This window comes from Phaenicophaeus curvirostris, chromosome 9, assembly GCF_032191515.1.
Source record: "Phaenicophaeus curvirostris isolate KB17595 chromosome 9, BPBGC_Pcur_1.0, whole genome shotgun sequence".
Lineage (NCBI taxonomy): Eukaryota > Metazoa > Chordata > Aves > Cuculiformes > Cuculidae > Phaenicophaeus > Phaenicophaeus curvirostris.
The window spans coordinates 16,087,318-16,103,438 of record NC_091400.1 but is presented as its reverse complement, the minus strand read 5'-3'; the positions used below and the strand labels follow the sequence as shown (position 1 = coordinate 16,103,438).

The window sequence follows — 16,121 nt, the reverse complement described above, 5'->3', positions numbered from 1 at the left end:
TTTAGAGAAATAATTCACAGAGCACACAATGGCCAGAAAACATGTTTGCTATATCATAAGGATATCTGTAGCAGGAGTAAAGCAGACTTCCTTACAAGGTTCCCATCAAATGACTACATAAGATAAGTGACCTTCCTAACAGTATGCTGGAGTATTTGTAAGTGACCTCCTGCTGGCATTATTTCAAAACCTGACCATAAATTAGTCCACAGCTGTCTGAAATCCAAAGTAATTAGCTCAGGTTCTTCCCATTGCTTCATTCTGACAGGAAGGACTAAATTGATTGCATGTCAGAAGTATTCTAGTTGTATGTTTTAAATGTTGGCTACTAAACAGAGCTTGATATGGTAACGTTGTCTATTATTCTGATGCTGCTGAATGTTATATTAAGTAAATGTTAGAGGTGAAATTACTGATTAAATCTTCTAAGAAGAGGTATAGCCAACAAATGCTGAAATTCTGCCATTCTTCAGAGGAGAAAAAAAAAGCGAGTAGTGAATATATTATATTATGTTTGAGCAAATGCTTCAAGCTTATAATCTCGTGATTGGTCTTTTGGGGTCTAATTGGATTCTAAAGGATCTAAATTTAAAAATATTTGTCCGTAACCATTGTGGCAAATTCTCCTTGTTTTTAAATAGAAGAAGCTGGCCTCCCCAAAAGGGAAGAAGTCATGTACAGTAATTTGTATTGGCACAAGTGCTTCTACCAAGAGTATATTGCTCACTAGATAAAACACAGCTGTGAATTTCAATATGTTAAATGACTAAGTTCAAGTGAAATCTCATCACAGTCTTTGCATCTTGTGAGTATTCTTAAAACTCAGAAAAATAATATAAAAATCTGCATATCATATGGGATGCTTTTGATTTACATTTAAACCTACTTGCAAATAATTAAGTTTATTTTGCCTCCATTTGTTACAAAGGCAAACTTGCGCTGGAGATGGATCTCTGACTACACAGGACCTCTCCAGCTTTGTTATCCCTCCCATCTTGTCTTCCAGGGTACTTGCACCAAATTCTCTTTCTCTTGTATTCCATGTTTATATTGATCTGCCCTTTACTGCAGGTGTTGTCAGGGTATTCTGCATGAAAGGTCCTGTTTTAGAATGTCCTGGGTTTTTTTGCTAGTTTACCAAAACTCAGATTTGTAAACTTCAGAGGACATTTCTTTGCCTGGGCAAAATGGAGCAAATGGGCTCACTGTGGGTGTGGTTTGTTTTTTTCATGCAAGGGGTATTTTTTTACCATTCAAACGGTGTTGTAGATCATTAAATGTAAGTGACCTATACTTACAAGTTTTATAAATTGTCATGCCTTACACTTTAATACAAATAATAAATATCATGGTGGATGTGGAGATATCTTCTGCAGTAATCACTTGGTAATCACTGGGAGGAGGTTCTTCCTTGCTTAAATGGGAGCATTAAGGACACGGCAGTGCTGAGGATTTTGTCTTCCCTTTCACTGTCATCATTTTGTGTAACGTGTTTGTTTCTCTTTTTTTTTGTTTCCTTATGATGACTCCATCAGGATAGTTCTGTATCACCAAAAGTGACTGTCACTTATGCCAGTTTCCAGGGCACACTGTCCTTGCATTATTACTCAAGCATGATTACTTTTTTCCATGCTCCTCACTGTTCAAGACTGTAATGCTAGAGAATAAAGGAGGGGAGGGAGGTGATACAGTGAGTTTTTGTGTAGTTGAAAGAGCCAGAAAACTAAAGCATCTGCAACCACTGCATAAATAAGCCATCTGACACCTTTAAAAGCTTTAACATACTCTGTTTTTGGAATAAAACTAGCATCTGTGCTGACAGCTTACATGCCAAGTTTCTGTTTAATGCACATTTGAAAACTCCTGAATATAAACTGCTAAAAATCAGCAGTGTATAAACACTACCTGATCCTAACTGACATTTAAAATAGATAGTAGTTAAGCTGCCGTATTTATATAGCACACTACTTCATATCCTGGAAATTTGAAAGGTAATCTCCTTCTAAAGAAGTGTTTTACCAAGTGTACAATTGGGTCACCTGAAAGTTTATTATAAATAGAACCACTTGGCTGAATACAAATTACATTATAACTTGGCACCATTGTCTTGCAGTGCTCTTCAGCGGATCAGACACCTCTGTACTTAATAACAGTGAATTCTGCAACATCAGCTGAAAATGTGGAGAATGTGCTATAAGCATAGCCAGTTGCTTTGTTTCCCTGCTGCCAGGTCAGCACCCTGAAAGGAGCAGGGCCATCCTCATCTAGCTTTCCTCTTCACCCTGCCAGAGCAGGCACCCCTGCTTGCTCTTATCCAGGCTCTGCAGTATGGGGAGGATCTATACACATCTCCTTATTGCCTCTTCTGCTGGGCAGAGTATTTCATTGCTCAGATTGAAAAGGAAAATGATGCCCTGCTCATCAAAGCCAGAAGCTGAAGCTAGTCTCAAGAAAACTGCGCCCCTGGGAGCACCGCGACCTGGAGCACGGCGAAGAGGAGCGTGGCAAAGAGGTGCGGGGCAGTTTGAGCGGCAGTTCGAGCGGGCAGGGCGAGAAGGCAGGGCGCAGAGAGGACCTAGGGAATAGGCAGAAGACACTGAAGACCATGGTGGCCACCCGGCAGCAGGTTAAAGCTGCTCCGTGTGCTGCAGCAGGCAGGGTGGATGCTGCCACCCAGACGGAGCCACAGTGGGTGCATGCAGCTACCCAGACCCTGGGCTGCAGGCAGTGCCCCCCTCCCACACCGGCCCGTGCCTCTGGTCCTGGCCCCACTTGTGAAAGCTGCGCTCGAGTGGGGGAACTCCTTCACATGGTGAAGGAGCTAAGAGAGGAGGTGAAGAGACTGAGGACCATCAGGGAGTGTGAGAGGGAGATAGACCAGCGGAGCAGGGCCCTCTCACTAACTCAGCAGCCTGCTGGGGCTGGCGTGTCCGAACATCATCCACCTGCAAACTGCAGGGTTGGGGGAACAAGAGATGGGGAATGGCAGCAAGTTCCTGCCAGAGGAAGGAAACCTACTCCCCTCACCCAGACAGCAAAGCCCCAGATCCCCCTGGCGAACAAGTACCAGGTGCTGCAGGTGGAATCCAGCCCTGAGGATGAGGATGGTGGCTCCCACAGCCTAGAATCCTTCCCTAGGCTGCACCATTCTCAGAAAAAGATAAAAACATCCTCCATCAAGAAGAAGAGGAGGGTGATTGTTGTAGGGGACTCCCTCCTAAAAGGAACGGAGGGACCCATTTGCAGACCGGACCCGCTCCACAGAGAGGTCTGCTGCTTACCGGGTGCATCAGGGAAGGAGATAGCTAGAAAACTTCCTTCCCTGGTTCACGAGACAGACTACTATCCTTTGATAGTAGTCCAAACTGGTAATGATGACCTAACAAACAAAAAGGCCAAAGCCATCAAGAATGGCTTCAGGGCAATTGGGAAAGTGATGGAGGGCTCTGGGGCACAAGTAGTATTCTGCTCCATCCCAATGCTAAATAGAGAGGAGGGGGAAGCCAGGATGAAGAATTCGATTAATACCTGGCTCCGAGCCTGGTGCGAGGAGAGGGGCTTTGGCTTTTTTGATCATGGTGGGGCTCACGCACCCCCAGGCTTTCTCGCTAAGGGCGGGACACATGGGTCTCCTAGGGGGGCTAAAGCCCTTGCCAGAAACCTAGCCAAGCTCATAAATCGAGCTTTAAACTAGATGTGAAGGGGGAGGGGGTTGAGCTCAGGCTAGACAGGAATGAGCCTGGATGTGGGGAATTGGTGATTGGGAGAGGGTGCGCGGGCGAGGACTACCAGTACCTCACCGCACAAAAAGTGGGGGAGAACACACCTCGGGGTGTTAAGGGAGATGCAGGCACTCTGGTGTCAACTACTCCAGTTACCAGGCAGTTGGGAATGAGCCCTGTTCCCTCTAGGAGGGCTGTAGGCTCGGGAGGTCAGCTGAAGTGCATTTACACCAATGCACGCAGCATGGGAAATAAGAAGGAAGAGCTGGAAGCTGTAGTAGGGCAAGGGGCCTATGATGTCGTTGCCATCACGGAAACGTGGTGGGACGACTCATATAACTGGAGTACGGCTATGGTGGGGTATAAGCTTTTCAGGCGGGACAGGAAGGGTAGGAGAGGAGGTGGGGTAGCCCTCTTTGTAAGGGAGGACTTGGACATCACTGAGATGGATTGTGGAGATGAGGAGGTTGAGTGCCTGTGGGTCAAAATCAGAGGAGCCCACCAGAAGGTAGATTTTGTGATGGGAGTCTGTTACAGACCTCCCAACCAAGGAGAAGCAGCTGATGAGCTCTTCTATAAACAGCTGCGGTCAATCTCTAGATCGATGCCTCTCGTTCTTGTGGGAGACTTCAATCTGCCTGATATCTGCTGGGTGTACAACACAGCAGAAAGGAAGCAGTCTAGGAGGTTCCTGGAGTGCGTGGGAGATAACTTCCTTGCACAGTTGGTGAATGAACCAACCAGGGAAGGTGCCCTCCTGGACCTCCTGTTGGTGAACAGAGAAGGCCTTGTAGGGGATGTGGCGGTAGGTGGACGCCTAGGACTAAGTGACCATGAGATGATAAAATTTTCTGTTCTAGGTGAAGTGAAGAGGGTGGTTAGCAAGACGGTAACATTAAATTTCCAGAGGGCAGACTTTGAACTCTTCAGAAGGCTGGTTGGTGAAGTCTCATGGGAGACAGTACTCAAGGGCAAGGGAGCCCAGGAGGGCTGGGAGCTCTTCAAAGGGGTGGTCCTAGCAGCTCAGGAGAAAGCCATCCCCGTGGTCCGGAAAAAAAGCCGGCCGGGGAGAAAGCCAGCTTGGTTGAATAGAGAGATCTTGAGGGATATCAAGAAGAAAAGAAATGTTTATGGCCTCTGGAAGAAGGGACAGGCCTCTTGGGTGGACTACAGGAGGGAAGTGAGATTGTATAGGGAAAAAATCAGAAGGGCTAAGGCTCAGCTAGAAATTGGATTGGCCAAGTCAGTGAAAGATAACAAAAAATCTTTCTACAAACATATAAATAATAAAAGGCGGACTAGGGAGACCATACAGTCCCTATTGGACACAGAAGGAACAACAGTAACAGGGGATGAGGAAAAGGCTGAGGTACTTAATGCCTTCTTTGCCTCAGTCTTTAGTCGTAAGGAGGGTCGTTCCGTCTGTGTACAAACCCAGGAGCTAGAGGAGCATAATGAGGCTCCCATGATCCAAGAGGAGGTGGTCAGAGACTTGCTAGCCCGACTGGACAGCTACAAGCCTATGGGGCCGGACGGGATTCACCCTAGGGTACTGAAGGAGCTGGCGGATGTGCTGGCCAAACCTCTTTCCATCATCTTCCAACAGTCCTGGAGGACTGGGGAAGTCCCACTGGACTGGAGGCTGGCTGATGTTGTGCCCATCTACAAAAAGGGCCGCAGGGAGGACCCAGGAAACTACAGGCCTGTCAGTCTGACCTCAGTGCCAGGGAAAGTCATGGAACAGGTGATCTTGAGTGCTATCATGAAGCACATGCAAGAGAACCGGGTGATCAGGCCCAGTCAACATGGGTTCACAAAAGGCAGGTCTTGCCAAACTAACCTGATCGCCTTCTATGACAAAGTGACCCGGCTACTGGATGAGGGAAAGGCTGTGGATGTGGTCTTCCTGGACTTCAGCAAAGCCTTTGACACAGTTTCTCACAGCGTTCTGCTTGAGAAACTGTCAGCCTCTGGGCTGGACAGGCGCACACTCTCCTGGGTGGAAAACTGGTTGGATAGCCGGGCCCAGAGAGTGGTGGTAAATGGTGTGAAATCCAGCTGGAGGCCAGTGACAAGTGGGGTTCCCCAGGGCTCAGTGCTGGGTCCAGTCCTGTTCAATGTCTTCATCAATGATCTGGATGAAGGCATCGAGTGCACCCTTAGCAAGTTTGCGGACGACACTAAGCTGGGTGGAAGTGTCAATCTGCTGGAGGGTCGGGAGGCTCTGCAAAGGGATCTGAACAGGCTGGACCGCTGGGCAGAGTCCAATGGCATGAGGTTTAACAAGGCCAAATGCCGGGTCCTGCACTTGGGGCACAACAACCCTATGCAGTGCTACAGACTGGGAGAAGTCTGTCTAGAAAGCTGCCTGGAGGAGAGGGACCTGGGGGTGTTGGTTGACAGCCGACTGAAGATGAGCCAGCAGTGTGCCCAGGTGGCCAAGAAGGCCAATGGCATCTTGGCTTGTATCAGAAACGGCGTGACCAGCAGGTCCAGGGAGGTTATCCTCCCTCTGTACTCGGCACTGGTGAGACCGCTCCTCAAATACTGTGTTCAGTTCTGGGCCCCTCACCACAAGAAGGATGTTGAGGCTCTGGAGCGAGTCCAGAGAAGAGCAACAAAGCTGGTGAAAGGGCTGGAGAACAGGCCTTATGAGGAATGGCTGAGAGAGCTGGGGTTGTTTAGCCTGGAGAAGAGGAGGCTGAGGGGTGACCTCATTGCTCTCTACAACTACCTGAAAGGAGGTTGTAGAGAGGAGGGTGCTGGCCTCTTCTCCCAAGTGACAGGGGACAGGACAAGAGGGAATGGCCTCAAGCTCCGCCAGGGGAGGTTTAGGCTAGACGTTAGGAAAAAATTCTTTACAGAAAGGGTCATTGGGCACTGGAACAGGCTGCCCAGGGAGGTGGTTCAGTCACCTTCCCTGGAGGTGTTTAAGGCACGGGTGGACGAGGTGCTGAGGGATATGGCTTAGTGTTAGGTAGGAACGGTTGGACTCGGTGATCCGGTGGGTCTCTTCCAACCTGGTTATTCTGTGATTCTGTGATTCTGTGAAAAACACTTCCAGATCTATCATCAGTAGACAGAGCTTTCAGTTTAAGTAATTGTAATCATTTATACAGAGATCTGGTGCAGCTGTTTGTTTTAATATCTCTTATTTTTATGAAAAGTGTTTTGTAGCTACAGGATTCTCTATTGCCTTACTGTATATCTTGGGGACTCTGGGAGTGTGACCCTGTTAGAGATCATGTAGAGATCTTTGTGAAAAGTGTTAGAATATTTATTTTTTAAGGAGAGTAAGTTCAAGGAAACATTTCTTAAAAGATAATTATTCAAGAAGAAGTCAGGTATATTGATCCTATTATCTAGACCTATGTTTTGATTTTATAAAATTTCTACCACTGGAGTAAAACATTGTGGTGATTTTTTTTTTTTTATACAGGGGTTCTGTGTGGGGCAAGGGCAGGAAATGTGGCCATTAAACACTTGGCAAACATTTTCTCTGAAGATGATAGAAGCAAACCAGCATTGTTTGTTCATTTATTAAGTAAATTCAGTCACCATTACTTGAATTGTGTCTGTATCACTCCGTTTGTTCCACACACACCCAGGAGAGGTTTTTGTGCTTTATGTTGGACAAGGAGGTTTTACTAGAATAGATTCTGTCTAGGAAGGAACAAGTTTTGAGTATTTCTCTGAAATAATACAGCCAGTATCCATAAAACATGTCTAGATCTTATTTATTTTCATTTGTGTATTTTTTTCAAAAGGCCCTGAGGGAGTATGCTAGCATGACCTGCACTGGAGCACCCTGTCTGCAGGCACATGCCACCTGTTCAGGGTATTTGAAGGACATCCACACTGCCCAGTGCAGGTATGCCCTTGGTGCACACATCTGATCCCGTAAGCACTCCTAGTGCCCTTGGAAAATCATGAGTTGTATGTCCCACTGCCTCTTGCTGGCATGCAGGGACCTCCTGTCTCAGAATCCATAATGGCTGAAGTCATGTCTTGACAGCTGCTGTCTTCCCCCAAAGCTGTAAAAGTGGCAGTGTTTGGTTTGGAACCGATGGTGTTTCTGTGAGACAGGGGACAATGCCTTGGGTCATGTTTTGTAACAATTGATTTTCTCAAACAACTGTTACCATAAGCAGGGAAGAAGGGAAAACAAGGCAGCCCTGGAAGAGGGAAGGCTGAGCCTGGGAAAGGCAGGTACCTGCCTGTTTGGCACAGCACCCAACAGCTATTGCTTAGCCAGGTGCTGAGCTGGGGCACATCAGGGCCCAGGCTACAGATCTGCAGGTGGATCCACACCTGACTTCAGCCATATGTGAGGAATGAGATTTGGGGAATATTGTCCTCAGGGTGCTTTGCTTCAGGAACAGCCCCGCCAGCACCAGCAGAACGAGCAGCTCCTCCACCTTAGGTTCCCATGGGCTTGTAGCAACACATTAAAAGCAGAGCTGGTTTGCCTTATAGACCAGCCTGAAAAGTGTGGCAGGAAAGGAGGAGATTCATCAGTGAGAATGGCACCATTCAGTGGGTGGGGGCAGTAACTACCCCAGCCCTCTGATTTTAGTTACCATTACATGTCTGCCAGATGCCTTTCCTTTTCTGTAAGTTGTTCAGACATGTTTGTTTATTTATAAAAGTCAGCCATCATCTATCCAAGAAATGAGAAACACAATGAGAATTAGCTAACCAAGGTATTGGAAGGAGCAAGCACTGTACCCATCCAATTTAGATATTACAAAGGGAATATCACATGATGCATTAAAGATGTGAAATTCTCAACAGTCTTCAAGCATCCATCTCTTCAGCCTGCCAAAATTAACCTTGTCTTCTGTGTTAATCTATGTAATTTGTTCTCATTTTCCAGGGCGCTCACGTGAATAATTGCATACGTGACCTGATCCCCGTTTTTATTTATAAAGCTCAAAATCTCAGAATTTCTACGATGTCCATCGTGTCTGTGAGCTAACAGATACTTTCCAAACCCTAGGAACCAGAGGGGCAGCCGTGCGCGATGCTGCTCCAGCCGAGGGCGCTGCAGCTTCGGTTACCGCCGCCGGGACCGGCGCGGCGCCTCCGGGCTGAGCCCTCTTCAGCCAACATCAGCAGGCAATCATCTACTTTTATCCCGCGCTGCCACTTCAGGTCAAGAATGTTCTGTTTTTAAAGAAATCAGGCTGGTTTGTTAACCTGTAAGGAAGGAAAGATTTGCAAAGCCACGCTAAACTGAAACCTTCATTCCAACAGTATTTTACACGTCTATAGATCACGGTGCCGGAGGTACACAAGTAACTTTCTGAATTAAAACCAACTGAACAGGAAATTCAGCCTAACTTTTCTAAAGGACACGGGTCACGCCAGTTCCTGAAATGCTAGTTTGTACCAGGCATCTTTGACATTCTTTGTGAGCTCTAGTAAAGCATTTGAGGGCCAGGGAAAAATCCATGGTGGGCTAAACCCATCCCTGATGTTACCAAATTAAATCAGGGCTGACTTTGCTATGGCTGCATTTTGACTTCTGACTGCAGAGGAACATGTGAAGTACACTCAATTCACTCAATTATTTGTCATGAAAATACTAGCCAGGGAATTTAGTCTTTCTTTTTTTTTTTTTTTTTTTTTTTTTGTGCATCACTCCTAAATGCCAGTCTCTGCGAGTACATCTATTACTTGTAAGCATTTACTAATCATTTGTGAACAAATGTTAGCATTTGGTTTGTTTCCATCTGTCATTCCTAGTGTCGGTCTGTGCCTGGCCACGTCATTGCACAGAGATGTACTGTTGAGTTTTTCCCCTTCCTGACAACTCAGACTCTTTGGGTAGAGGAAATACATATGTGAACAATTTTAGAATAAGTTGTCAAGAAGGTCTTCGTCTGGTTAAAAGGACCAACACCATGCTAAGGCAGGATTGTTCTCCCATACACAGAAAATATGTTCATAGTCACGTACTGCCTGCGTCCCTCTTACAGTCCCTCAGAAGTGTTACTGTGGTGAATGCATGCTTATCTGAGCCAGCAGCATGGTGTGCCGGCATGGGGTCCAGCGCTGGCTGCAAACCCATCCAGGAACCAGGCACCATGTACTTGGCATGAGCAACAGTTTTTGATTAAACTTTACCTTCTCCCCCACTCCCCCAAAATACTGTGAAGTAGGTGGCACCATGTGATTTAAGATTTTTAAGCAGCTCAGAAAAGATTAAAAAAAACAAGGAAAGGGCTCTTGGAAGGATAAAGGAGGGAACATAATAACAGCTCAGGGTAGAAAAGCTGCCACTGAGGTAAGCAAAAGCAGTATCAGCATCTAAGAAAGAACTGGAAATATCATGAAAGGTGATGTAAACAACAAAGCCTGCAAACACTTTCAAAACAAAGACATTGATTGCGCATAGTCCTTTGTCAAGGCTCCCAGGCCACCTGGCCAACAAATTCACAAAGTCTTGTAAAATGGCAATTGCATTCCTGTTTAGTATTGCAAAATTTGTACATTGTATATCCCACAAATCTTGTCTGTTACAAGACAGTCTTTATCCTGTTTTCTGACTGCTCTATTGTCCGCTAGCCTGGTTTATGGTTTTGGCAAGAAATGGTTGTAGGGTTATGTGCATTGCCTCATTACAAGCAGTACTGCTGCACCCAGCTAGCACCCATCCATGCCAGCAAACTGAAACCCAGTTTAAGCATGCCTTTTCCCGCTGTGGTTACATCTTTGGCTGCCTTGTGGATCTATGAATTATACCGAGATACTTTTAGTTACAAATCCCAGGCACTAGATGGATGCTACACCTTTGTTAGAAGTAGGAAAATGAGTTTGCTTCTCCTTCAGTATGGGGTCCTTTTACTTACTTATAAAAATAGCAAGATTTTTTTTAAACAGGACTTCTGTGCCTATTTTCATAATTGCCATGGGTCAAAATAACCACCTGAATTAGTTTAGTTCAATAGAACTTTTCAGCTTCAAATAGCACAGGACAGCATGGACAGTAAAAATTGATGCCTTTGATGTTGCATTAGCTTTCTGTGAAATAATCTCGGTAGAAGGCCATTTGGGTATTTTTAAAGCTAATAAAAATCAGGCTTTTATAGCTCAATGGAATTGAAAAAAAGCATTATGACTTTGTATACTTGCCTTCCTACAGTTCTGTTTCCCTTTGCTTCATCTCTCTGTGCAGGCTCAAGGGAGCAGATCCTTCTAGGTTTCAAGCTGGCACAGCTCCACAAAACAGCTGCACCAATTACTTCCAGTTGGGGACTGCCACTGGGTGTATAGCTGCTTGTACTGAAGTTGTTGCAATTACTATCATTATGTTATTTCTTGGCACAGTAAGGAAAAAGATGAGTGTATATTTGGGGATCTTTGTTTAAGTGCAGCAGGCCAGTTATTCACGCAAACCACTGAGAGCAACTGCGAAGGAACCACAGCAAGCAGAGAACTTCTTGGAAAACCAGCTCTCCTATTCAACTTGCTAGGGAGACAAAGAGATTTCTTAATGAAACATAATAAACTCCAGACCTGCCAGTTCCTTCAAAAAGGGAAAGCATTTTTCAATGTGTTAGATTAACACTGCAGTACCTATTACGTCCTTGCTTTTATGCAGCTTATAGAGATCTTTACCACAGCTCCAATCTGCAGGAGCTGCTTGTGTAATGCCAATGCTGACAAAAACTATCACGTGGCTCATCTCCATGTGAAAAATAATTTTGAAGATTTCTTTAAAGTGGTCTGTGATGCTATTAGCGCTTCTGAATCCGGGAGGGAAAATTTTATCCAGACAGAATATCAGAGTGGTCCGAAGGCAACTTGTTTTGTCTCGCGGTTAATGCTCTGAAGGCTGGACATTTTTTTGCAGGTGACAGCGCACCAAACGGCAGGTTAGTACCCTGCGGAGAAGCGCTGTGCAGATCTCCTCTAGCCCTAGTATTCCAACCAGTCCAACACAGCTGGGCCTCTCAAGACGATTTTGTTGCTATTTCACTGCAGCAAAGCCTCAGCGAGCCCGGTGTGCGCACAGGGGCTTCTCCAAGGGACTTTAAGGTCCTTTCCAACCCGAACTATTCTATGATTCTACGTGGGACGTGTCCCTGACGGTGACACGCGGGGGTTGAAACCGGAGGATCTTTGAGGTCCCTTTCAACCCAAACGACTCTAGAATTCAATGACTCCAAGCCAAGGGCAAACCCCGGTGCTGCACAAGCCCTGCCTCCGCTCTCGCTGTGCCCTGAGTCTTTGCACCGCTTCCCTCCCTTAGCGTGACTCGAAGCCGTGGCGAAGGTGCCAGGCGGTGTGAGAGGCGACAGCGCGGCCCTGCGGAGGTGCCAGGGACACCGTGAGGCGGGGAGGCAGCGCCCCCCTCCTCCCCCGGGCAGCGGGAATCGCGGCTCGCCCCCGGCGAGCGCAGCCGCTGCGCGGCGCTCCCTGTGGAGATAGCGCGGGCGCCACCTATTCCCGTACGCCCTACACCGCCCGGCCGCCCCTCCTCCCCTTTTCCTGCGCTACGGAGTTTCCGTAGCCGTGTCCTCCGCTGTCCCCGCGCGGCGGTCGCCAGGCGCGTTTCCACGAGCTGCCTATCAACAACATGGCGGCGGCCCGCGCTGCCGCCCGCGGGCTGTAGGGGGCGCGGCGGCGGAGGGGCCGCCGGGGCAGCGCGGGGGTGTCCGAGCAGCCCGGGAGCGGCCGGCGGAGCGCGGCGCGGGAGAGGCGGCAGGAGGAGAGGAGGGCGCGGAGCGAGGCGCGGGCCATGTCGCTGCGGAGCCCCGCGGCCGAGCCACCGCCCCCCGGCGGCGCGGAGCCGGACCCGGGCAGCGCGGCCGCCCCGACGGCCGAGGAGGGCGGCGAGGATGGGGAGGAAGAGGAGGAAGAAGGGGGAAAGGAGAAGAAGGGAGAGAAAACGCCGCCCGTCCCACTGGCGTCCAGCGCGGCTGCCCGGGTAGGTGCCGCGGTGCCCCCGGGCCCGGCCGCTCGGCGCCCCCCGCCGGCCCCAAGGGAGGGGGGGCCGTTCGTTTTCTTTCATGTTCTTTTCCGTCGAGAGGCTTTCATTCAAGTTTCTTAAAAATAACAAGTGCGTCCGTAGGCAGTGACATAACGGAGCTATAAATTCTCCGTCTACTTATAGTTCTTCAACATTTCATTGCGGGCTGCTCTGCCGGGTTAGTCACGGCTGAGGGTTTGCAGCGCCTTCGGTGTCGCGGAGGGAGACTTTCGGCTCTTCGAATACTTATTTAATAGCGAGAGAGCTGGCTGGAACGTACTGAGGTGGTTTTAAGTTTTTTATCTTAAAAGGGCTTGCCTGGTTTTTGCATTGTGTTGAAGCGAAGGTGACAAAACGTTCTGGTAATTGATGGATGAGTTAACAAGGGTAAAAAAAAAATGCGAGAAGGGTATTTGCCGGAAAAAATTGAATTTTGGAAACCTCGCTTGAGATTTTCAGTGTTACTGGGGTTATGGTTTTCTTTCTAATCATACAATATTATGAAACATAAAATTTTCCTGGCGTGAGTTGAATGTCGTACACAACTCAACGTTAAAGCTTGCTGTAACTTACTTGACTCTAACAACAGAGCAAAAATTTTACCAGTCTTGTAGTAAGCAATAAATGCAGGAGGTTTTAATTCAACAGTGCTGATAAATATCTGACTAACTAGAAGTTACCGCTTTACATAATTTGAGTTTAAAAGACTGAGCATCTAATCTTTCTGACTGTCCCCAAATCATTGTACTGTTAAACAAAGTAATCTAGGCAAACTGCAAACTCCTTTAAGCAATTCTGCCAATTTTGTGTTTTGCCTACAGCGTTCCAATTTTCTCAGACTTTCAGCTTTGCAAATGTGTTTGAATGTGGAAGAATGCGTTTGTTCTTGTGATTCAAATACATAGTTGGTGGGAGAAGTCTGGAATTGACAAGTGCCAAGGAGTTTTTACCTTTGTCAATTTCTGCTTCAGACTTTGAATGGCCACTGCCAGTCCCTGAGAATAAAGACACAAGTGCTGGTGTAAAATACCTCAGGCTTAGCTCAGCTGATGAAAAATGTGTGCAACTGGACAGCCACGTAGAATTCCCACTGCCTTAAAGAATCAGGAGAACTTGTTTGTAGCTGAATATCCTTCATGTACCTCTGAAGTGTTGCCCATGGGCATAAGTTGTCTAAGCTGACCTGTTACAGAGGAGCTGCATGTGATTGCTTGTCAAATGCTTGTGGGATTTTGAATCTGCAAAGAGCTGCAAAGGAGTTTTAATAATATGTTACAGAGAGAGTTTGTGGACACATGTAGTAGAAACTTACACAGCCCTGGATTTCTCTGTTCATAACAGAATGCACTTTTTGATCCAAACATGCCAAGTAAGGAATGCAGGTATGCTTTGCAAAACCTTTGAGTTGCTTTGAGGATGGTATTGGACTGTTGGTCTTCTAAGCCCTAGTTGTGGCCAACCTATGCATCTGATTCTAGGGCTTTGTGAAGTATGTTGTGAGATTCATCATATATAGCATAATTTTATTACAAGTTCTTGTATTAAAAGTTCTGATTGAACAGCACAAAATGAGTGTTACTTAATCAAATTCTTGCAAACACTTTTAAAGAGAGCAATATTTTCTCAGCTTCCTTCTAATTCAACTGGGGAAGAGTTAGTAATGTCATATGACTACAAAAGGGTGAGATATATTTTTTAAAAAGTCTTTGCTTATTCGTGTTTTTTCCTGTAAAATTCTCTTCCTTTAAAACTACATGCTCAATACAAATACAGTCATATTCCAGATGATGTTAATTTCATATTCTCTCTGCCTATTATTTCTAAATTTATAGCTATCGTATGATGACTACTGCAATACAGATATTATACCTTGCCTCTATGTGAAGTGAGCCTCAAATATCCTTGTCTCAGTTGATCTCCCCAGATTTTATGTAATGGGCATTTTCTTCAATGCACTGAAGACCCACTGTAAATTTGTGCAACTGATGTGGCACAACTAGAGCTTTCTTCAAGGCAGCACGAAGGTGTGGCACATCCTTTAAACAGTTGCCATTCTCCAAAATTGCTGTGGAAAAGGTCAGAATTGTAGCAAGTCAATAGATAGCCATGGTATAGTTTTCCTCTTAAGAGCAGGTCTGTAAAAGATGTCTCATCTGGAGTTTAAGTTGGCTGCAAGTTGGAATAAAGAGATTATCTGACTATTGCTGTTGTCATTTGTATTGTGGCTTTTCCTAGCCAAGGGTGATGTGGAATTGTGGAAGAATATTTCCTTTTTGTTTTTGCTTTTATTTCTAAGGAAAGGTGTGGAGATTAAAGTACTACATGAGTAAATTGTCTAAACTCCTTCAGGGTCATGTTTTTTCTTATGGGCCAAATGGTGATTAGAATAATGCACCGGGGTGATGGTTTGGAGGTCAGCATTCTGATTCTGAAAATAAACTTGTGGGAGGCTGTTACAACTTGCCTCTAGTAAGCAGGAACAAGTAGAAGCTTCTGTAAAGTTGAACCAGCCCTATGTTACACCTTTCAGGCTAGAATGGAAGGGAAAATCCTACTTCTTGAGCAGGCTGTTGTGTGGGCAGCTGCCTTCAGGTAATCTGATTGTCCTCCATGTCTTGCATAGGGGAAAGTAGTTTTACTCCTTACTGACGTTTGCTTGCCACATACCTGTGGGTCTTGAGTTATGTTAGGGCTAAAGAGTAGAATTTTCAAGAGACTCTTCTCAGTGGCCTTCTGCCTCTTCCCAGAAGGCACTCTGTGCTCTTTGCAGACAGTTGGACTTACTTTCACCATCTAATTTAACTTCAGTAATGAAAAACATAGATTTATAAAGGCTAACGCTAGTACCACTCCAGTGTTATAGAGGCTTAATGCTTTGGAAAACTTCCACTATGAAACCACCTGAATTGAGATTGTTAATACACTCTTTAAAAAGAGGATTAAAGACTACTTTGATCATCTTACTCCCTCTAAGCATACTCATTCTTTATGTGGGGGTTCATTTTTCCGATGGCAGTATGTGTGTAGAGTCTTAGGCTCTAGGGGCTCACTGACCTCCTACAAAATTTTGTAAGTATGACTTAAATTTTATAAGTGATGCTGTACACTTGTCCTAGATTACTCTCCCAGGAGATGCCAGAGATCCTCATTAATAAGTGTGCAGTTTCCCAGTATTCCTGTAGAGCTTTCCAGTAAAGCCTTTGTCCATACATTTGTATAATATTATTGGAACTGCACTTGGAGAATGATGATGGAGTTAAATAATACATGCAGTTTTTGTTCTTTCTGATCACTGCTGAGGGAGTTGGCATTAAGAACTTCTTTAAATGAAGTGCTGTACTATTTCTGTGACATGGATGGAGTAAAACCTAGAAAGCCAAGTCAGTCAAAAAAGAGTGACAATAGCCTGTTTCATAAAAGTT

The 16,121-nt window shown here is 46.0% G+C and overlaps 1 protein-coding gene across 1 annotated transcript in view; it reads left to right on the top strand.

Annotated features, from left to right (window-relative positions):
* Nucleotides 1-12,281: 12,281 nt before the first annotated feature.
* The window catches only part of HECTD2 (HECT domain E3 ubiquitin protein ligase 2), a 36,931-nt gene continuing 33,091 nt past the window's right edge, over nt 12,282-16,121 (top strand). Inside the window, exon 1 of the mRNA XM_069864324.1 lies at nt 12,282-12,657. Within this exon, the coding sequence (XP_069720425.1) occupies nt 12,469-12,657 (189 nt within the window). The 5' untranslated portion in view covers nt 12,282-12,468. The remainder of the gene's footprint in view (nt 12,658-16,121) is intronic.